The 22932-nt window shown below is 43.4% G+C and overlaps 1 protein-coding gene across 7 annotated transcripts in view; it reads left to right on the top strand.

Moving 5' to 3' along the window:
- dgkd (diacylglycerol kinase delta) overlaps positions 1-22932 on the top strand; it is a 151005-nt gene that overhangs the window by 101157 nt on the left and 26916 nt on the right. For all 7 annotated transcript variants that reach the window (XR_015759222.1, XM_087993770.1, XM_043701899.2 and 4 more), the window contains 8 exons: positions 1999-2263; positions 2675-2827; positions 4022-4150; positions 7588-7687; positions 13145-13255; positions 15397-15493; positions 20676-20783; positions 21376-21489. Coding sequence is in view for 6 of the 7 variants with exons in the window: in XM_087993770.1 (XP_087849896.1) it covers positions 1999-2263; positions 2675-2827; positions 4022-4150; positions 7588-7687; positions 13145-13255; positions 15397-15493; positions 20676-20783; positions 21376-21489 (1077 nt within the window). In the remaining variant the exon portion in view is untranslated. The remainder of the gene's footprint in view (positions 1-1998; positions 2264-2674; positions 2828-4021; positions 4151-7587; positions 7688-13144; positions 13256-15396; positions 15494-20675; positions 20784-21375; positions 21490-22932) is intronic.

Raw genomic sequence — 22932 nt, forward strand, 5'->3', positions numbered from 1 at the left:
TATAGGATTCCTTCTGTATCTACAAGAGGTCTCTCTTATAGTCAATACCCCTTGATCATTGAATTGACTTTTATCCTTGAGGTCGTTTAGTGGTTCCAGTGTTCCCTTTTTACACTGTCTATTATTCTAGAAATTCTGACTCGGTCTTAGTATTTGGTTATTCTTCCCTCATTTTCCATTTTAGCTATTGTCGAATAATATCCATTCCTTGCAATCATATTTATTTGTGTAAACCATTGTATGCTCACATTATATTATGAACAATCTTTTCTTGAACTTTCCATATTTTTGCTTCTATTATTTCCTCCTTTCTTTAGTAACATGCATTTGTTTTGTGTTCTGTAGAATATACCTAAACAGGAGCTATTTTGCCATTCTAATGATGCTAGCCAGTTTATCTTTGTAATTTACCTTCCGAAATTTGAAATCCCTATAGTACGTATTGCTATTTCTATTATAAGCTTAAATTTAAATGGCAACATATTGTAATCTCTCACTGTGGTTTGCTTTACAATCTTATTGTATTTCCTGTCTGTGATCTGCTGTAGCATCTCATTTAAGATCAGATCTGATAGCATCCTGGTCACAGGTTCATTTACCAATTGTCCCTTGCATTATTAGGTCAAGGTCCATGGCCTCACTCCTGTTTGCACCTTCAAATACTTTTCAGTCTATCCCTGGCAATTGATACAGTATGTAATCCCGTGAGTTCAAGAATTTACTTAGTGAATCTCTAATATAATTTGTGTGGATACATTCTACATTCTCCCTGTGTCTGCGTGGGTTTTCTCTGGATGCTCTAGTTCTCTCCCACAGTCCAAAGATGTGTAGGTCAGGTGGACTGGCCATGATAAATTGCCCATAGTGTCCAGAGATGGGCAGGCTAGGAGAGTTAGCCATAGAAAGTGCAGAATTGGAGGAATAGGCTGCAGTGGGGGGGGGGGGGGGGGGGGGGGGGGGGGGGGGGGGGGGGGGGGGGGGGGGGGTCTGGCAGAGATACTCTGTGGAAGTTGGTTTGAACTAGATGGGCCAAATGGCCGCCTTCCACACTGTAAGGATTCTATAATATATTACTGATCCTCTGTTTTCCTAGCTGGATAGTGTCCAACAGGTCTCCTTCTCTGACAAAGGATGTTCTTGGTACAGAGAGTGCAACAACTGATTCCTGGGATGGCAAGACTGACAAATGAGGAGAGGTTGAGTCAGTCAGGATTATATTTGTTGGGAGCTCAGAAGAATGAGGAGTAATTTCATAGAAACCTATAAAAGTTGAACGGTCTGGACAGAGTAAGTGCAGGAAGGACGCCCCCGCAGGTCCAGAACCAAGGGTCACAATTCAGAAGTTTAGGGTGAACCATTTAGGACTTAGATAATGAGAAATCTCTTCAGCCAGACAGTGGGAAGCCAGAAGGCAGTCAAGGCCAAGACATTGATTGATTTCAGGAAGGAGTTGGATGTAACAGTTGGGGCTAACGGGACAAGAGGATATGGGAGTAAAGCAGGAACTAGCTATTCACTTAGGTGATCAGCCATCTGCTCAAAGCGCCAAATGGTCTATTCCTGCTTTCAATGTATCTCTGTCAACCGATGTCAACAGATTGTACCTGTCCTTTCAGATTTCCCATCATGCAATTTCCACCTTTTGCACAGCTTGTCGAGGCAGGTTTATACATGTTCCAAAGATGTTCTTTTCTATTATATCCCTTCCACTTTTTCTTTTCTACCAAAATCATCTTTGTTCCTGTATGTGTAGCAAATCAGTTCCATTGTTGAACCAGATTTCTGTAATGCCATTGATAATACAGCTTTTCCACCAAGAATCAACAAAAGTATCTCCTTATCCAAATTCCTTATGCACCTCATTGTACCATTACTCTTGATAACCATTGACTAACACTTGCTTTATTCCTTAAGATATTATAACTTTACTATCTCTGCACTCTTTATTGCCACAATATTTTCATTAACCATTCTGATATATTCTTCATTTTATCATAGTGTTCTGTCCTCAAAGAAAAACTGGACTCATTGCTTAAAACACTCAGTGATGAATCCCAGGCGGCATCATCCTTACCAAACCCGCCGCCAACAATTGCTGAAGAGCAAGAAGATTGTGAGACAACCAATATCACATGTGACCTGGCTGAGGACAGGCCGGTCTGCTCCCCCAGGCCACAGATATTCCGCCCAAGAGAGCAACTCATGTTGCGAGCAAATAGCTTGAAGAAGGCAATACGACAGATTATAGAACATGCAGAGAAAGGTAAGAGATCACGAGCAGCTCACTGCACAGTTAGTGGCTTTATTATGTTGATCTAGGCAAGCATTAGGCACCTAACCAGTCTGTACAAAACTTCCTGGCCCCTAATAATATGAATTAAAGGTTAACAGTAACCAAGATAAAAGATGGTTCAATGCAATGTCCACATCTCTTTTCATTGCTAAAACATTTTAGGTGTCTGGGTTTTACCAGTTTGAAATTTTCACAGAAATAACTCAACATTTTAAACATATAAGGGCAAATTAAAAATGCATCAATGTGTATTTGACCAGTAACAGACATGGTTAACAAGTAATCAGCACATTAAGTCATTGTGGAAAAAAAGTTATAAACAGCCTTAGTCGTATTGAATAGCTTACGATTGATAATCTTTGTTCTCACTGTTCTGTCTAGCTGTGGATGAGCAAAATGCACAGACACAGGATCAGGAAGGTTACACTTTTGGTCTCTGTTCAGAGGAAGAAAAGAGAGAATCCCAAACTGAAGACAAGATCTCACTGCATTCCTCGTATAGTGCCAATATTAAAGGAAGGGTCTACCGGAAAGGTACTGAACCTTGAAGTTCTCTGATACAGAACTGTACATGCATAAGACCATTTGATACAGTTATTATAGATTTTCATCTTTGAAAAAAGCTCTTACATGGACTAAGACACACAAGTTTGCAGAGATAGAATTCTAGATTTTCATGGAAAACATGGAGCACTTCCAAGAGATTTGGTGAAAAAGCACAACTGGGGAAAAAGGAGGAAAGGAAGAGAAATGTAACATGAGGGAAAAAGAGGAGTATGGAAAGACACCAAGAGATGAAACATCATGAGATTAGTGAGAGGAAACTTAGAACCTAATAGTAGTGTCTTAGAAGTAGGATATTGGTCAACATTAAATGAGAACTGTATGCAACAATGCCGTTAAAGCGATGTGGGGATTGGAAATATGGCAGGAACATCACCAACCAAATTCTGAGTCAGAATTGGCATTTAATGAGTCTTAGGGTAGGAATGGCACTGTCCAATTCCTGAAGGTAGGAATAGCACTGACATGGTCTGAGGATGAGAATGTACTGAACAAGGCCTAAGAACAGAAGTGGTGCAGAGCAAGATCTGAGAGTGAGAATGACACTGAGGGTAATACTTAAATTTATAAATGTCTGAAGGTTGAAATGGCATTGACTTAAAATCTGCAAGTAAAAATTGAACTTTTTGGGAGCAGAACTGAATAGGGTCTGCAAGCGGAAATGTCATTGATTTTTGTTTGATGTATCTGCCTTTCACCTGAAGAATGTTGGACCATTCAGGGAGAGAATAGGAAAATACATAGTGGCAAAGAAACAATTTGTCAATTCAGCAAATGACTAACTCAGAAAGTGGAAGTACAACTTCTGGTAGTTGGCTTTGGTTCTTCATGACTGTTGGTCTACCCTGGTTAAGACAAATGTTTTTAGAAGACCTGACAAAAAGATAAAATACATAATTTGCAAGCAAGTTGAAACTGGGAGCATTTATATTTAAGGCTTATGTGGCAGTTGTTTGTGCTGAACAGTCAGGCTTTCTTATTTGGATCATTTCATGGTTCCAGTCATTGTGATTCTCCTGAATTTTTACATTTCTGCAGTGCACTTCTGTTCACGTGAAGGATTGTTAGGTTGTGTGGGTAAGTCTTACAGTGTGGTTATAAGAATCTCAGTTTATAGTAACCAACAGAACGTAACTGGAGACTGTTGTCCTGTTGTCATTGCAGTGCCAAAGTCTCCCTGTGAGAGGAGGATCAGTAAAGGAAGCTTATCAATCGGCAGCTCATCTTCACTTCCTACTCCAACAGCAAATCGAGACAACTTGCCAATGCTTAACTCCAAGATTCTTTACCCAAGTAAGTGATGCTAAGAAAGCTAATAGAATGTTATCATTTATTGTGAGGGGGATTTGAATACAAAACTAGGGATTCTGCTTCAGTTCTTTAGGGCTCTGGTGAGACCACATGTGGAGTACCATGCATAGTGGACCATGGACACTTTATTTAAGCAGAGATGTAAATGTGCTGGAGGCAATTCAAGGAGGTTTACGAGTCTAATTACTAGAATGAGCAGTTTGTCTTATGAGGAAAGGTTGGACAGCTAGGCTTACATGTGCACGGGAACTTCGAAGATTAAGAGGTGACTTGATTGATACATATAAAATCCTGAAGGATCTTGACAGGGACAATGTGGAGAGGATGTTTCCTTTGGAGGGAAAACCTAGAACTTAGGGTCACTGGTCAAAAATAAGGGGGTGCCTATTTGAAAGAAATTAGCCACAATGTTTTTCTGAGAGTGTCATGTGTCTGTGAAACTCTTTCTGGAAAGGCAATGAAAACAGTTTCTTTGAATATCTTTAGTGCAAAGATGGATAGATTCTTGGTAAAGAAGGGGGTGAAAGTTTATCAGCAGTGGGCTCGAATACAGACTTATGGTAACAATCAGATCAACCAGGATCTTACTGAATGGCGGAGCAGGCTCAAGGGGCTGAATAACCTACTCCTGCTCCTTGTTCATATGCACTTAAACAATATCAGCAGTGACACAGTCCCTACTATTCACTGTACTTCTCACTTCAAAGACACCTGGAGCAAGACTTACCCTGAGCTACAGAGGGCAAATTAGAAATGAATGAAATCGAACAATTCACATGGAATTGACCAAAACAACAGTAGCAAAAACAACTCTGTCGACCCTGCAAAATTCTCCTCATCAACATCTAGGTGCTTGTTGCAACATTGGAATAGCTGTCTCAGTGATTAGTCAAACAGCAGCCTGGTATAATCATGCCCTTGGAATCAACGTCCCAGATGCCACCATCATTAATATTCCTGGTTACATCCCTACAGTACCGCCTGGATACATCCACCAGAGATGGTGGCACAATAGTATGCAGCCAAGAGGAGTTGCCCTGGGAATCCTTAATCCCATGAAATCTTAAGTTACCAAGTTAGACATAGACAAGGAAATATCCTGCTGAATATTACATTCTGCTCCTGATCAGCTGATGAACAAGTACTGGTTCATGTTTAATGTCACTTGGAGGAATCACTGAGGGGGGCGAGGGTGCAGTTTTTACTCTGGGTGACAGACTTCAATATCTATCAGTACGAGTGGCTCAGCAACACTGCTGCTGACAGAGTTGGCTGAGTCTTAAAGTAGCAGTTGCTAACTACCTTAAGACTCAATCAGCTCTGGCAGTAATGGTGGTACTGTTGAGATACTTGTGCCAACAGATATTGAAATCCATGACCCAGAGTAAATTCTGTGCCCGTGCCACCCTTCGTGATTCCTCCATTTACACTAAACATGAATCAGTACTGGTTCATCAGCTGATTAGGGATGGAATGTGATAATCAGCAGGGTATGTGGCATGTGGTGAGGGAAATAACAAGGGAAAAAATGTACTTGACTTCATGCTCACCAGTCTAGTTGTCATCTGCCATGACAGTACTGGTATGAGCAACCACCACACAGTACCTGTAGAAACAGAGTTCCGTTTTCCTGTTGACGTTATCTTCCATTGTATGATGGCCCTGCCGCTGTGCTAAATGGAACAGCTTTCAGACACATTGAAGAACTCAAAGCTGATCATCCAGCAGCAGCAGAATCTGAAACTTCATTGTCCAGCATATCCCCCACTCTTGGAAAACCCCTAGTTCAATGATCAGTAGAGAGCAGCCCCAGCCACAATACAGGAATACTCACATGCTGAACAATAGAAACAGCAAGTGACAGACAGAGCTAAAGTTTTCCACAACAAACAGATGGGACCTAAGATCAGCAGTACTGCCACATCTAGTTATGTAAGAACAGTTAAACAACCAACAGGAGGTGGAGGCTTCACAGATATTCACATATTCAATTATGGGGAAGCCCAGCACATCGGAACAAAAAATAAAACTGAAGTATTTGCATCCATCTTCAGCCAGGCTTGTCGAATGAAATGATCCATCTCAGGCTCTACGTTATGTCCCCATTATCAGAGATGCTGTTCTCCAACCAACTCCATGTGACATCAAGAAGTAGCTGAAGGCACTCAATGCTGTGGGCCCAGATAAAGTGTCCCAAAGAATCACACGTCTAACCAAGTCAAGAGGTCATAACTTTAACTGACAGGTGTCGGATTTAAAACAGATAAGGATGAATTTCTTCTCTCAAAAGGTGTTGAATCTGTGGAATTCACTACCCAGGGATGTGGTGTACACTGGGACACTGAATAAATTTGGGGAGGATATTTTCGACATTTTTAGTTTGTAACGGGTTATAGGGTTATGGGAATCAGGCAGGAAAGTGAAGTTCGGGCTGATGACATGCAATCCTGACTCGGAACTATATCACCATTCCTTCAATGTCACTGAGTCAAAAATCCTGGAACTCTCCCTAACAGCACTGTGTATCTACCTACAACTCAGGGCTGCTGCAGTTCAAGATGCAGCTCATCACCATCTTCTCAAGGTGACTAGCCTATCCTAGCCAGAGATTTGTGAACACTAAATTCACAGAATAAAAAAGACAACATTCCAGCTGATAACAATCTGGTAACCTTTACTGCAAACTGTAGTGGTCTGGTTGTATTTTTGGTGTAGGAAAAGCAAACACATGTTCATTTGTCATTCACAGTCAAGACTTATGCTGTAACTGACTATCCGTTAAAGTTATTGACTGTCCCTTTATCATTACTGACTGTACTTATGATTTGTGGCTGCATCATCTGGGCTCCTGACTCCCAACTTCTAGGCCAATGACTGAACTTTACAATCACTAATTTTACCTTACAGTTATTGATTGCACTTTATGGTTTATGGTGGCAACTGTTGAACAGCGAAACAGGTTATTGACTGTTTCAGAGTTGTAGAACGAGTAGTGAGATAGCCAGGAATGAGATTATCACTTCAGTAAAAAGCCAGAATTCATGCAAGGCCTGTCCCAAGTATAATGCAAAAGTAGGAAACACTGATGTTTTGAAATTTGTAACATTTACTTATTGAAAAGCTTGAACATATTGTTTCGATACCTTCCTTCTCATGTGGTAGTCTGCAAATTGTTTCTATTTTAACTCTTGCCTTTCACAGTTCAACACCTGATATCATCATCTGAGACACTGTGTGTCAGAAAATGTGGGGAAAAGGGGCTGAGGATCTGAACACTGTTTTCATACTGGACTCAGCAATGTTAACTTGGGAACTTTCCTTTTATTCAGGTGGGGGTGTAGTTGATTCTGTTTTGCGCTGGCTAGCGCTTACAATATTGATTTCACCACTTACTCCCTGTCCTCTGCACCTCCCATCAGGTTTAAGGGCTGGATTGGCTGCTTCCTTGGCTGGCGGATCTGTCATCAGCAAAATGTTATTTGTCCATGCTGATACTGTGAACCCGGAACCTGATATTCTGTATGTACCATGAGCAATCACTGTTTTTCTTTACCTCTTAATGTATCTTTCTGCTGTGCATTTATTCAAGGTGTTTCAATCTGATTCTAAATCATTCCTTTGGTTTATTTTAGATCTTATTTGTTGTGATTTCTGTTAATGCTGATCAAAGTAAATAATAAGTGCGAAGAAAATGTGATCTTTATAGTGTACGAGAACAGGCTGTTCCAGGTTAAGTAAAGCTCTAATTAGCTTGAGATTTAGGTTGTCTTGACATTGTCCCATCTGATATTTCAGGATCATATATAGTACATGTTCATTACAGATTAAAGTTACTTGTCCAACAGCAAAAGCAAAATACTGTAGATACTTGACATTAGAGAAAAGTAAAGTGCTAGGAATGCTGAAATCTGGCAGCTTCCATGGAGAAAGAAACAGATTCAGTGTTTCAGGTCAAGGACCTCGCTTCAGAACCCTCCATCTATACCTGTCCATTCAGACACCTGCAGATCAGTACTAGTTAGATTCAGACTAAAGCTCACTCACATGTCCCTCTCAGTTGTTCTTGCCTCCAATTATTGAAAGTTTGAGGTGAAAATGATAGTTAAGCAAGATGGGTACTCGAAGGCTATTATTGCTACTGGATCTGTACTTCGGGTGAGTCAAAACTTTCAAGAAGGCAAGGTGAATTTGCAAGAATAAAATTCATTTCTAATTCCCAGTCCATTAAATTAGAAACGGAAATGTGTTGCTGGAAAAGCGCAGCAGGTCAGGCAGCATCCAGGGAACAGGAGAATCGACGTTTCGGGCATAAGCCCTTCTTCAGGAATGGGGAAAGTTTGTCCAGCAGGCTAAGATAAAAGGTAGGGAGGGACTTGGGGGAGGGGCGTCGGAAATGTGATAGGTGGAAAGAGGTCAAGGTGAGGGTGATAGGTCAGACTGGGGTGGGGGCGGAGAGGTCGGGAAGAAGATTGCAGGTTAGGAAGGCGGTGCTGAATTCGATGGATTTGACTGAGACAGGGTGGGGGGAGGGGAAATGAGGAAACTGGTGAAATCCGAGTTCATCCCTTGTGGTTGGAGGGTTCCTAGGCGGAAGATGAGGCGTTCTTCCTCCAACCGTCGTTTTGTTGTGGTCTGACGATGGAGGAGTCCAAAGGCCTGCATATCCTTGGTGGAGTGGGAGGGGGAATTGAAATGTTGAGCTACAGGGTGGTTGGGTTGGTTGGTCCGGGTGTCCCAGAGGTGTTCTCTGAAACGCTCCGCAAGTAGCCGGCCTGTCTCCCCAATATAGAGGAGGCCACATCGGGTGCAGAGGATGCAATAGATGATGTGTGTGGAGGTGCAGGTGAATCTGTGGCGGATATGGAAGTTTCCTTTGGGGCCTTGGAGGGAGGTGAGGGGGGAGGTGTGGGCACAAGTCTTGCACCTCCTGCGGTTGCAGGGGAAGGTGCCGGGAGTGGAGGTTGGGTTAGTGGGGGGTGTGGATCTGACGAGGGAGTCACGGAGGGAGTGGTCTTTACGGAATGCTGATAGGGGAGGGGTGGGAAATATATCCTTGGTGGTGGGGTCCGTTTGGAGGTAACGGAAATGACGGCGGATGATGCGCTGTACGTGGAGATTGGTGGGGTGGTAGGTGAGGACCAGTGGGGTTCTGGGAGAAAGTGAGGTCTGCAGATGCTGGAGATCAAAGTTGAAACTTTATTGCTGGAACAGCACAGCAGGTCAGGCAGCATCCAGGGAACAGGAGATTCGACGTTTCGGGCACAGGCCCTTCATCAGGAATGAGCAGAGAGTGTTCAGCAGGAGAAGATAAAAGGTAGGGAGGAGGGACTTGGAGGAGGGGCGTTGGAAATGTGATAGGTGGAAAGAGGTCAGGGTGAGGGTGATAGGTCGGAGTAGGATGGAGGCGGAGAGGTCAAGAAGAAGACTGCAGGTCAGGAAGGCGGTGCCGGGCTGGAGGGATCCGGCTGAGACAAGGTGGGGGGAGGGGGGATGAAGAAACTGGTGAAGTCCAAGTTCATCCCCTGCGGTTGGAGGGCTCCCAGTCGGAAGATAAGACGCTCCTCCTCCGACCGTCGGGTTGTTGTGGTTTGGCGGTGGATGAGTCCAATGACCTGCATATCCTCGGTGGAGTGGGAGGGGGAGTTGAAGTGCTGTGCTACAGGTTGGTTGGGTTGGTTCGTCCGGGTGGCCCAGAGGTACTCTCTGAATCGCTCCGCAAGTAGGCGGCCTGTCTCCCCAATATAGAGGAGGCCACACCGGCTGCAGCGGATGCAGTAGATGATGTGGGTGGAGGTGCAGGTGAATCTGTGGCGGATATGGAAGTTTCCTTTGGGGCCTTGGAGAGAAGTGAGGGGGGAGGTGTGGGCGCAATTGTTGCACCTCCTGCGGTTGCAAGGGAAGGTGCCGGGAGTGGAGGTTGGGTCGGTGGGGGGTGTGGATCTGACAAGGGAGTCGCGGAGGGAGTGGTCTCTACGGAAAGCTGATAGGGGAGGGGAGGGAAATATATCCTTGGTGCTGGGGTCTGTTTTGGAGGTGGCGGAAGTGACGGCGGATGATGCGCTGTACATGGAGATTGGTGGGGTGGTAGGTGAGGACCAGTGGGGTTCTGTCCTGGTGGCGGTTGGAGGGGCGGGGCTCAAGGGCGGAGGAGCGGGAAGTGGAGGAGATGCGGTGGAGGGCACCGTCGACCACGTCGGGGGGGAAATTGCAGTCCTTGAAGAAGGAGGCCATCTGTGTTGTACGTATTTTGAACTGGTCCTCCTGGGAGCAGATGCGGCGGAGACGAAGGAATTGGGAGAATGGGATGGCGTTTTTACAGGGGGCAGGATGGGAGGAGGTGTAGTCCAGGTAGCTGTGGGAGTCGGTTGGTTTGTAGTAGATGTCCGTGTTGATTCGGTCGCCTGAGATAGAAACAGAAAGGTCTAGGAAGGGGAGGGAGGAGTCCGAGACTGTCCAGGTGAATTTGAGGTTGGGGTGGAAGGTGTTAGTGTAGTGGATGAACTGTTCAACCTCCTCGTGGGAGCACGAGGTACATTGATGACTGTATCGGACTCCTCCCTCCCCTTCCGTATCACCAGTTTCTTCATCCCCCCTCCCCCCACCTTGTCTCAGCCGGATCCCTCCAGCCCAGCACCGCCTTCCTGACCTGCAGTCTTCTTCTTGACCTCTCCGCCTCCATCCTACTCCGACCTATCACCCTCACCCTGACCTCTTTCCACCTATCACATTTCCAACGCCCCTCCTCCAAGTCCCTCCTCCCTACCTTTTATCTTCTCCTGCTGAACACTCTCTGCTCATTCCTGAAGAAGGGCCTGTGCCCGAAACGTCGAATCTCCTGTTCCCTAGATGCTGCCTGACCTGCTGTGCTGTTCCAGCAATAAAGTTTCAACCAGTGGGGTTCTGTCCTGGTGGCGGTTGGAGGGGCGGGGCTCAAGGGCGGAGGAGCGGGAAGTGGAAGAGATGCGGTCTCAGTCTCAGTCAAATCCATCGAATTCAGCACCGCCTTCCTAACCTGCAATCTTCTTCCCGACCTCTCCGCCCCTACCCCAGTCTGACCTATCACCCTCACCATGACCTCCTTCCACCTATCACATTTCCGACGCCCCTCCCCCAAGTCCCTCCTCCCTACCTTTTATCTTAGCCTGCTGGACAAACTTTCCCCATTCCTGAAGAAGGGCTTATGCCCGAAACGTCGATTCTCCTGTTCCCTGGATGCTGCCTGACCTGCTCCGCTTTTCCAGCAACACATTTCCAGCTCTGATCTCCAGCATCTGCAGACCTCACTTTCTCCTCATTAAATTAGAAAGGCCAGAGATGTGACCATCACACTTTTTACATTGTACTCCATCTGAGCTGCATGAAGCAGGCAGCAGACATAGGCTGAGTATCTACCATCAGGGCAGTGAGGAGCTGGACTAGGGAATCTCACCAGAGTGGTTCCCACTGGTCTTGGTGGCAAGAGTGTTGAATGGCAACTGTCAGTAAGCAACTAGCTCCCCCTTTAGGTCAGTTGTTGGAATGCAAGTAAAAAAATAATTCTGAAAAAAGTTTTAAAGCAACAAAAACATTGGCAAGTATTAAAATAGATTTTCTTTTTAAAATCCATTTGTTAAACATGTATCAAAGCCTTTTCAGATGGCACTACTGCTTAAGTAACAAACCCCAGGTATCTTGACTTGTATAACCCATCAAAATATGTTAAACTGAGTTATCGATCCATGTAAGATTGTTTTTATTATTATGTTTCACTTTTATGCTCATTCCTAAACTACGTTCCAATGCATCCCTCCCAATATCACTCCTCATTTCTCAGAGTATCAGTTCTATTTCTTGAAACCTTATAAAAGAGCATTATCCATCAAGAGATCTGGAGTACAAAGATTGTTTACTGTGATTGCATTTGTAACCCAGCTTAACTGGAGTCTGTATAAGCAGCCCTCAGTCTCTGGTAATAGAATAATGTAATATGAAACAGACTCTTCGGCCTAACTAGTCCACTTGCCCGCACTTGGCCCATATCCCTCCAAACCTTTCCTTTTCACATACTTATCCAAATACTTCTTAGATGTTGTAACTGTACCTGCATCTACCACTTTCTCTGGCAATTCATTCCACACACAAACCACTTTCTGTGTAAAAATGTTGCCTCTCATTTCCTTTTTAAATCTTTTGCCTCTCAGCTTAAAAATATGCCCCCTAGTTTTGCACTTGCCCACATAGTGTAAAGACTCTTGCTATTCACCTTATCCATGCCCCTCATGATTTTATAAACCTCCTATGTTCCAGTGTACAAAAAGTCGCAACCTACTTTTTTGACCCTCTTCCCAGAAACATCATAGTAAATCTTTTCTGAACCCTCTCCAGTTTAATAATATCCTTGCTATAGCAGGCGACCAGAACTGCACAAAGTACTCCAGAAGAAGCCTCACCAATGCCCGATAGAACCTCATCATAGAACGTCTCAACACCTGTACTCCGAAGGTCTGAGCAATGAAGGCAAGCTTGTTAAACACCTTCTTAAACACCCTGTCCACCTGTAATGTAAGTTTCAAAGAATTGTGTACCCAACCCCCTTGGCCTCTGTTCTGTAACACTACCCAGTTCCCTCATTGGAAATCCTTCTTTACACTGGATGTATTTTTGGAGACCACAACTCAGCTGGTCAGAGGATGACTATTTGAAGTAGATTCCTGATCAGGTGCCTTCCTGTCTTGAAGAGTCTTCTGGTTGTAGTGCAAATCTCTGGTTGTAGGCAATTCGCAGTTCAAAGTTATCGTATTGTGCATCCAACTCTCTAATAGCATCTCCTAGTTGGAAATGTCACTTTGTTGTGCGCTTTGCTGGTAAATAGTGCCATTATTTGGTGATGATCTGATGACTATACCTTTCCAAGGTAAAATTAATTGAAATGGTGGTTCTTTTCTCTGTTTGAATCTGCCATGCAAGAGGCTAAGTTTAATTTATTTTGTTCTTCAGAAATGGGTATACGGAAAAATGTGTAATGAATAATTACTTTGGTATTGGATTGGATGCAAAAATTTCTCTTGATTTCAACAACAAACGGGATGAACATCCAGAAAAATGCAGGTGAGAAAACCAGTAATCAATAGAGTGCTGCCCTGAAAAAATGGCCATTTTGTTACTACTCCAAAAGCTGCTGGTTTAACCCTTTCCCACCAAAGTTCACCTTTCAAAATGCACAAAGCGAGGGTCATTGACATCAGAAAAGAAGCCCAAAGTCTGAATTTGGCAGGCACATTCTAGCTAAGTGTGCTTCAAATTCCTACATTGCTCATCAGATTAAATCCAAGAATTTCCAGTTCCACTTAGAGTCATAGAGATGTACAGCATGGAATAGACCCTTCCATCCAACCCGTCCATCCCAACCAGCTATCCCAATCCAATCTAGTCCCACCTGCAGCACCTTGTTCATATCCCTCCAAACCCTTCCTATTCATATTCCCATCCAGATGCCTTTTAAATGTTGTAATTGTACCAGCCTCCACCACTTCCTCTGGCAGCTCCTTCCATACATGTACCATCCTCTGCGTGAAAACGTTGCCCCTTAGATCTCTTTTATATCTTTCTGCTCGCACCCTAAATATATGGCCTCTAGATTTGGACTCCCCCACCCCAGGGAAAAGACTTGGTCGATTTATCCTATTTATCCTCATGATTTTGTAAACCTCTATAAGGTCACTCCTCAGCCTCCGACACTCCAGGGAAAACAGCCCCAGCCTATTCAACGTCTCCCTACGGCTCAAATCCTTCAACCCTGGCAACCTCTTTGTAAATTTTCTCTGAACTCTTTCAAGTTTCACAACATCTTTCCGATAGGAAGGAGACCAGAATTGCACGCAGTATTCCAAAAGTGGCAGAAACAATGTCCTGTACAGCCACAACATGACCTTCCAACTCCTGTACTCAATGCTCTGACCAATAAAAGAAAGCATACCAAACGCCTTCTTCACTATCCTAACTAACTGCAACTCCACTTTTAAGGAGCTATGAACCTGCACTCCAAGGTCTCTTTGTTCAGCAACACTCTCTAGGACTTTGCCAATAAGTGTATAAATCCTGCTAAGATTTGCTTTCCCAAAATGCAGCACCTTGCGTTTATCTAAATTAAACTCCATCTGCCACTCCTCAGCCCATTTGCCCATCTGATCACAGTCCTGTTGTAATCTGAGATAACCTTCTTCGCTGTCCACTACACCTCCAATGTTGGTGTCATCTGCAAACTTACTAACTGTACCTCTTATGCTTACATCCAAATCATTATATATATGACAAAAAGTAGTGGACCTGGCAATGATCCCTGTGGCACTCCACTAGTCACAGGCCCCCCTTCTGAAAAGCAGCCCTCCACCACCACCCTCTGTCTTTTACCTTTGAGCCAGTTCTGTATCCAAATGGCTAGTTCTCCCTGTATTCCATGAGATCTAACCTTGCTAACCAGTATCCAATGGGGAACCTTGTCGAACACCTTACATATGCTGCATCTCTAAGTCTTCCTTCATCAAATATTTTTATTTTTTCAGTCCAACTCCACCCAGACTCTGCAACAGATTATCCTTTCATTATGCTTCACAATTCCTCTCCTCCTTCAAGCCTCCATCTATCCACCAAACCCCAACAAATTTCCATATTCCTGATACTATAGCTAATTATTCTGCCAAAGACTTCACCAGTTTCTGTCCTAACACATCAGCTCTATATTCAGTATTTACTGCAGCATTACTTGCACCCGGCATTGACTGGCAGTATGCAGGGGAACAGGTGTTGACAGACAGGTTATTTCAGATGCAGTGTTGATAAGCAGTATGCCACAGACTCAGGTCAACTGTCAGTATACCTGGGATGTAGTGTTGACTGTCAATATGTCTGGGATGTGCTTTGACTGTCAGTATGCCCAGGTTTCAGTGTTAACTGTCAGTATGCCTGGGATTTGGTGTTGACTGTTGGAATGCCTGGAATTAGCTGTTAACTGTTGGAATGCCTGGGATTTGGGGTTGACTGTCAATATGTTGGGTTTCAGCAGTAACCAGTTGGTCATTATTGATGGGTGGCATAGCTGCATACTAGATAGCTCATACCCAGCAATATAACTTGTTTTATTGACCACTGGTTCAATATGAACTGGCTATACAAGTGAGAAGTGATGGAATTTGGTTTTGATGCTTGGTGTCTCCTTGAACTGTATTTAACTTTTTATAGTATTTCCTCAGGAGTCGTACAAAAAACATGATGTGGTATGGGGTTCTCGGAACTAAGGAGTTGCTGCATAGAACCTACAAAAACCTCGAGCAGAAAGTACTATTGGAGGTGGGCATTTCATTTACTTTCACCAACTCTTGAACATCTGACCTTGGTGACCTTCTTGAATAATGTATTTCAAATTAATCTTCAAATAAGGGATGTTAGAGCTGGTGGTCTAAGCATTGTGCTCAGGACTTCTGCCTATGGACAGCATGAGTCAGATATCATCCAGCTCCAACTCTGCATTTTCCCATTTTGGATCTCTATGAATTTTGCCCAACCACAACAATCAGTTCTAATTCAGAGGTTTGATGTTTGAGTTGGGGTTTAGAGTATGCAATCTGGGCTGTTTTTGGTGCCTGAGGGCTGCAATCTTTCAGATGAGACATTAAATGCAAGTCCTTTCTGACAGCTTAAATGGATGTAAAAGATTTCTTGACATTATTTGAAGAAGTTCTCTTGTGGCCTGGGCATTATTTCTTCCTTGGTCAGAATGATCTAAAACTCATTAACAAATCAGTTTATCAAATTGCTAATTGAGATTTTGCTGTCTGGAGTTTGCACATTCTCTCCGTGTCTGCGTGGGTTTCCTCCGGGTGTTCTGGTTTCCTCCCACAGCTCAAAGATGTACAGGTTAGGTGAATTGGCCATGCTAAATTGCCCATTGTGATCAGGGATGTGCAGGTTAGGTGCATTAGTCAGAGAAATGTGGGGTAATAGGATAGGGGAATGAGTCTGGGTGGGATACTCTTCGAAGGGTCTGTGTGGACTTGTTGGGCTAAAGGGCCTGTTTCAACACTGTTGGGTATTTGTGCCATCTGATATACCATTAGAGAGTAAAACTCGTTTTCCATTGTTCTTTCATGTACTTCTAATTAGTTAGAGCATGAGTTAGACACAGCGAGAGGGTCCATCTATACTTCTCAGATCTCACCTGTGTATGTATGATACACATATGAATTTCACTGCCTATAGTGATTGTCCTTTACTTGTTACCTTGCTGAGGAAGAGTCTTTGTGACAGGATTGAGGGACGCTTTATCCTTCGGTCTCACATTTGTGCTAACTGAACGTGGATTACACAAAGATTTTTAAATCTAGGATTCCAGCGCAGTACTGGTGATGTAGAGTGATATACCAGCAATCCAGGGCTAGATTTGAATTCAAGTTCCAGTGGTGGCAATCTGATATGTAACCTTCTGTATTACAAAGTGCCATTGTGTGAAAAGGCACTTTCTAACTTTGTATTACCTAGTCTGACTGTCTCACCCCATTTGGATTAATGCATTAAACTTTTGGTGCTGAACCTCAGGAAAGATATTTTGGCTCTGCAGTGTTGGGGGGAAAGATTCACAAAAACAGTACTAGGGCTAAAAGAAAATTATGTTATGTGGACAAGTTGTATAAATTTGGTTGATACATACACAGTTTAAATGGATGAGGTGTGGTCTAAATGGGATGCTAAAAATTAGAAATTAATCCATTAATGCAGGGAAACTACTTTGGTGGGAGGACCTGACTCCTAGGTCAGGTGCAAAAGCAAACATGTAGTGGACGGTTTGCATCTCACTACCTGAAGGATATTGATGATTCTGCTGACTGTTCAAATGTCTCTTCACATATACTTTTCTTGATTCACCGGTGTTGTTGATGGCTGAATCTTAAGATTGTTTCCTGGTTATCTCATTCATCTTCACAATATGCTGCCATTTTCTTTAAAAGAAACCAATTCAAATTTGTATTTAATATCATTGTAAGGCACAGTACATTGACATTAACTTGACTGTATTCAGATAATGAAACAACATATCTGAACTGCTGTAAGATGGATTTTGTAAAGGTCAGTCTAGTTCCACTAGTTCCGTTAAATATCCAAACTAAAATTTTTGTGTTACTCATAGAGAAAAATGTTTCAAGTGCGAGCTCCATTTCACAACTTAGAGTTGGATTTTGCGAATGATAAATTTGTTATGTATGCAAATTATTTTGATATTGCATTCATGATTTATGATAAATAAGGCAAATAAATAACACAGTTAAAATCCTTTAAAAGTCAAATGAGTCACACCTGAGTTCAAACTGTTCTTCATTTGGTATTACAATACCTTTCCACAGGAGTCATTGTGCAGTGCTCCGAAGTGGGAACCCTGACCACTGTTCCCTTCCCTAACCCAAGGCCTCCGTGGCTGATTCTAATACGAGCTTACTGCTATTTCTTTGAAACTAGCTAACTCTAAGAATCAAACCTGGAACAAAATACTGCGGCACGGTGGCTCAGTGGTTAACACTGCTGCCTTGCAGCATCAGGGTCCCAGGTTCAATTCCAACCTCGGATGACAGTCTGTGTGGAGTTTGCACGTTCTCCCTGTTTCTGCGTGGGTTTCCTCCCACAGTCCAAAAATGTACAGGTCAGGTGAATTGGCCATGTTAAATTGCCCACAGTGTTAGATGTATTAGATGCAGAGGGTAATGGGTGGGTTACTCTGCGGAGAGTCGGTGTGGACTTGTTGGACCGAAGGGCCTGTTTCCACACTGTCTAATCTAATCAACCCTCAGCATGATATACTGATCATTGCTCCCAAACTCAATACAAAGATTGCAGAAAGAGAGTCAAAACAAATACTGGTAACCACAGGAATTGCAGGCAGGTTTGGGTCACTGTTGAAGATGCAGATATTCTGAAACAGATATTTTGAGCCTGTAATGTACCGTTCAAAATGGAGGCTGTTGTTTCATGAACTTCTACATGATTGACTCAGTACAGTTTGCTTATTCATGATGTGCACTTTACTTACGAAAGACATTGCATTGTTATTAAAGTCAGCTTCAGTGGAATAAAGGCCAGTGTAGACTGATTGGACAGAATAACTTATTTCTGCTGTGTATTCCATCTAAAATAGATTTGAATGGAACTATGTCTTAACTTTTAAGATTATGTAAATTTATGTGCTTTTGACTGCCTTGTAGCTTGTTTTGCAGAATGAGGAAGATTGTTAATTATGATTGCAGTGGTAGATGGAGTTTAATTGAGATAAATGTGAGGTATTGTATTTTGTAAGGCAAACCAGGGCAGGACTTATATAATTAATGGTAGGTCCCTGGGAGTGTTGCTGAACAAAGAGACCTTGGAGTGCAGATTCATAGTTCCTTGAAAGCGGAGTCGCAGTAGATTGGGTGATGATAAAGGCGTTTTGCATGCTTGCCTTATTTGGTCAGAACATTATGTATAGGAAGTAGGAGGTCAGGTTGTGACTAAACAGGACATTGGTTAGGCCACTTTTAGAATACTGTGTACAATTCTAGTCGCACTTCTATAGGAAGGATATTGTTAAACTTGAGAGGGTGCAGAAAAGATCTTTGGTAGATGTTGTCGGGACTAGAAGGTTTGAGAGGTAGGGAGAGGCTGAATAGGCTGGAGTCTTTTTCCCTGAAGCATTGCAGACTGAGGGGTAATCTTATTGAAGTTTATAAAATCTTAAGGGGCTTGGATAGGACCGACCAGCCAAGGTCTTTTTCCCACGGTTGGGAAGTCCAAAACTAGAGGGCATAGGTTTAAGGTGAGAGGGGAAAGACTTAAAAAGGACCTGCACCTCATGGAGAGGGTGATGTATGTGTAGAATGAGCTGCCAAAGAAAGTGTTGAAAGCTGGTACAGTTACAATATTTGAAAAGTATCTGGATGGGTATATGAATAGGAAGGGTTTAGAGGGATAAGGGCCAAATGCTAGCAAATGGCGCTAGGTAAAATTGGGATGTCTGATCGGTGTGGGCGATGTTTGCTTGCTGCATGACTCTAAGGGAATCTATCCTTAAAATCTGATCTAGGCCATTTAAGTGAAATCAGGAAACAAATTTTCCATGTGAGAGGTGATAAAACTCTCTCTCCAAAAAGCTGGATACTGAGTCAACTGAAATTTTCAACATTGATATTGATAGCTTTTTCTTGGGATCAATGGGTATGGTCTTCGAGGAGAAAGTGAGGACTGCAGATGCTGGAGATCAGAGCTGAAAATGTGTTGCTGGAAAAGCGCAGCAGGTCAGGCAGCATCCAAGGAACAGGAGAATCGATGTTTCGGGCACAAGCCCTTCTTCAGGAATGAGGAAAGTGTGTCCAGCAGGCTAAGATAAAAGATAGGGAGGAGGGACTTGGGGGAGGGGCGTTGGAAATGCGATAGGTGGAGGGAGGTCAAGGTGAGGGTGATAGGCCGGAGTGGGGGTGGGGGCGGAGAGGTCAGGAAGAAGATTGCAGGTTAGGAAGGCGGTGCTGAGTTCGAGGGATTTGACTGAGACAAGGTGGGGGGAGGGGAAATGAGGAAACTGGAGAAATCTGAGTTCATCCCTTGTGGTTGGAGGGTTCCCAGGCGGAAGATGAGGCGCTCTTCCTCCAACCGTCGTGTTGCTATGGTCTGGCGATGGAGGAGTCCAAGGACCTGCATGTCCTTGGTGGAGTGGGAGGGGGAGTTGAAGTGTTGATCCACGGAGTGGTTGGGTTGGTTGGTCCGGGTGTCCCAGAGGTGTTCTCTGAAACGTTCCGCAAGTAGGCGGCCTGTCTCCCCAATATAGAGGAGGCCACATCAGATGCAGCGGATGCAATAGATGATGTGTGTGAAGGTCCACACCTCCACACCTCCGCCCCCACCCCACTCCGGCCTATCACCCTCACCTTGACCTCCCTCCACCTATCGCATTTCCAACGCCTCTCCCCCAAGTCCCTCCTCCCTACCTTTTATCTTAGCCTGCTGGACACATTTTCCTCATTCCTGAAGAAGGGCTTATGCCCGAAACGTCGATTCTCCTGTTCCTTGGATGCTGCCTGACCTGCTCCGCTTTTCCAGCAACGCATCTTCAGCTCATCAATGGGTATGGAACAAAGGAGGTAAATGGAGTCATGATATAAATCAGAATTGGCCTATTTGAATGATGGGAATATCTTGAGCAGATCCACAGTGTGAAAGTACCCTGCCTGACCCACTGGACTGTCATCTTTTGTTTCTAAACATCTGGCAGTATCTTTCACCATTAGTACTTGTTCATTGTTTGCCCACTAATCTGTGTCTTTCCTTATCACCAGCACTGAGTGATTATATGCATTGGGCTCAGGCAGGTAGACATACCACCAACTTTCCTGTATCTTTTTGCTGGAGTTCTATTTGTACTGACACAGATAATTTCATAATGGGTTATTGACAGTATTTTGTGTTCATATTGCTGTTTGCCTTGTGCTAATGTTTCTTTCACCCTGTTGTGCAGTGTGATGGACAGCGCATCCCTTTGCCAAGCCTGCAGGGCATTGCAGTACTAAATATCCCCAGCTATGCAGGTGGCACCAACTTCTGGGGCGGAACCAAGGAAGATGATGTAAGTGCAACTTAAAAGAGTTTGTATTAAATAAAAATGAGTGCAATGGCTTCCTTTCGTCTGAAATCGGATTTAGGTATCGCTGACAAAACCAGCATTTATTGTCCATTCCTAATTGTCCTTGAACAAAGTGGTTTGTTAGGTCATCTCAGAAAGCAGCTAAGAGTCAGCCACATCACTGTGAGTCCTGAGTCATGTAGGCCAGTCCACGTAGGGATAGCAGATTTCCTAAAGGGCATTAGTGAACCAGATGTGTTTTTGCAAAAATCAATAATAGCTTCATGATCATCATTATAGATGACAAACTTTCGAATCCAGATTTTATTAATAGAATTTGAATTCCCCTAGTTGACATGGTGAGATTTGAAACAGTACCTCCAAATATTTACTTGGCCTTCTGGGTTACTAGACCAGTGATACTGCAACTATGCCACAATCTTTCCAGCTTGATGAGATTACAGGCAGTGTTCCTTTTGCTGCGGGGTGAAATAGAAATTACAGAGCTGAATATTTGTATTCAGAAAGTAATGAAGCACACTCTTTCTTATATGCTGACATCATTGTTAACTTTTGTTGATTCTTTATTCTGCAGATTTTCACTGCCCCTTCTTTTGATGATAAGATCCTTGAGGTAGTTGCTGTGTTTGGCAGTATGCAGATGGCGGTCTCACGAGTTATCAATCTTCAACACCATCGAATTGCTCAAGTAAGAGAGCACATCCCTTACCCATTTGCTTCCTTTCTTTCCCTTATGTTTTCTTCCTCTTATATCCTGACAAATATTTTGACTCCTTTGTTCACAACTCTATTGTGCCAGCAAGAAGGCTACCACTGGCTAAGCCGGTGTTTATTGCCCATCCCTAACTGTGTTTGAAAAGGTGAGCTGCCTTTTTGAATTATTGCACTCTGTGGAGAGTAGGTACACCTCAGTACTGAAGCCCCAAGTGTCAGGATTTGTAACAGGTCCCAATGTTCTGTGAATTCCAGTAGGTTCCTCTGCGCCACTTTCGAGTTACACATTTAACTTTCAAGTTTCACTACATTGAAACTTGAAACACTGAAGGCAACCCCAAAATCAATACCCTGTTAGTTCTGTTCTTCAATCTATCTATTGATGCGCAAACCTTCCTCTGAAGAATCTCACTTATTTCCAAATAATTTATTCTAACATTAGATGTGACTTTTGGCAGTAATTCTTTTACTCAACAAAATCTTTTGCAACTACTCTGTATTTGGAAAGTAGCAAATTATTCAGAATGTCGGTTGTAGCTCCAAAGGTTCATTCGACTGCCTTGACTATGGAATCCTGTCCTGTTTTATGGTTTGGCACTTACTCTCCAAGCATTTTGTGATTCTTTCTTCACAAGGCTATTCCAGATACCTCCACATCCCACATTTTGCAAGTACCACAGATCATAGCTTTAATGGTCCCCAAGTGAAACACAATTCTTAGACACAATGAATAACAAATAATAATCAAGATAGCAGGACCATGGATACAAAACTGATTGATGGATGAGAAACAACCAGTAATGATTTATGTATATTTTTCAGGCTGGAAAAAGGTTTGTAGTGGAGTTCCACAGAGTTCAGTTTTGGGACCTCTGCTTTTGCTAATATATGTTAATATTTTCAATCTTGGTATACTGGGGGCAATTTCCAAGTTTGTGGTTGATGCAGAAGTTAGATGCATTGTAAACGGTGAGGAGGACACTGATTAATTGCAAAAGATCATTGACAATAGCAGTGGTCGGACAATGGTACTGAAGAGATGTGCTCTGGAAATTGTCACACATCTAAGCTGTTCCAGTGCACCTAAAGCACTGGCATCTCCCTGACCATGTTAAAAATTGGTAGGGAATATTCTGTACAAAAAAAGCAGAGCAAATTCAGCCTGGCCATTTACCACTCTATTTGCCACTCCTTTTATCAATCTACTTTCCATCACTGAAGTGATGGGAGGTATCATCAGCAATGCTGTCAGGCAACACTTGCTTCACAATAACCTGCTCACTGACTCAGTTTGGGTTCTGCAAGGGCCTCAGCTCCTTAGTTCATGATAGCCTTGATTCAAACATGGGGTGAAGAGCTGAATTCCAGAGGTCAGGTGAAAGTGACTGCCCTTAACATCAAGGTCTGAGTGTGGCAT

Source organism: Chiloscyllium plagiosum, unplaced genomic scaffold, assembly GCF_037043375.1.
Source record: "Chiloscyllium plagiosum isolate Xiang-an unplaced genomic scaffold, Cpla_swu_hap1 HiC_scaffold_13, whole genome shotgun sequence".
Taxonomy (NCBI): Eukaryota; Metazoa; Chordata; class Chondrichthyes; order Orectolobiformes; family Hemiscylliidae; genus Chiloscyllium; species Chiloscyllium plagiosum.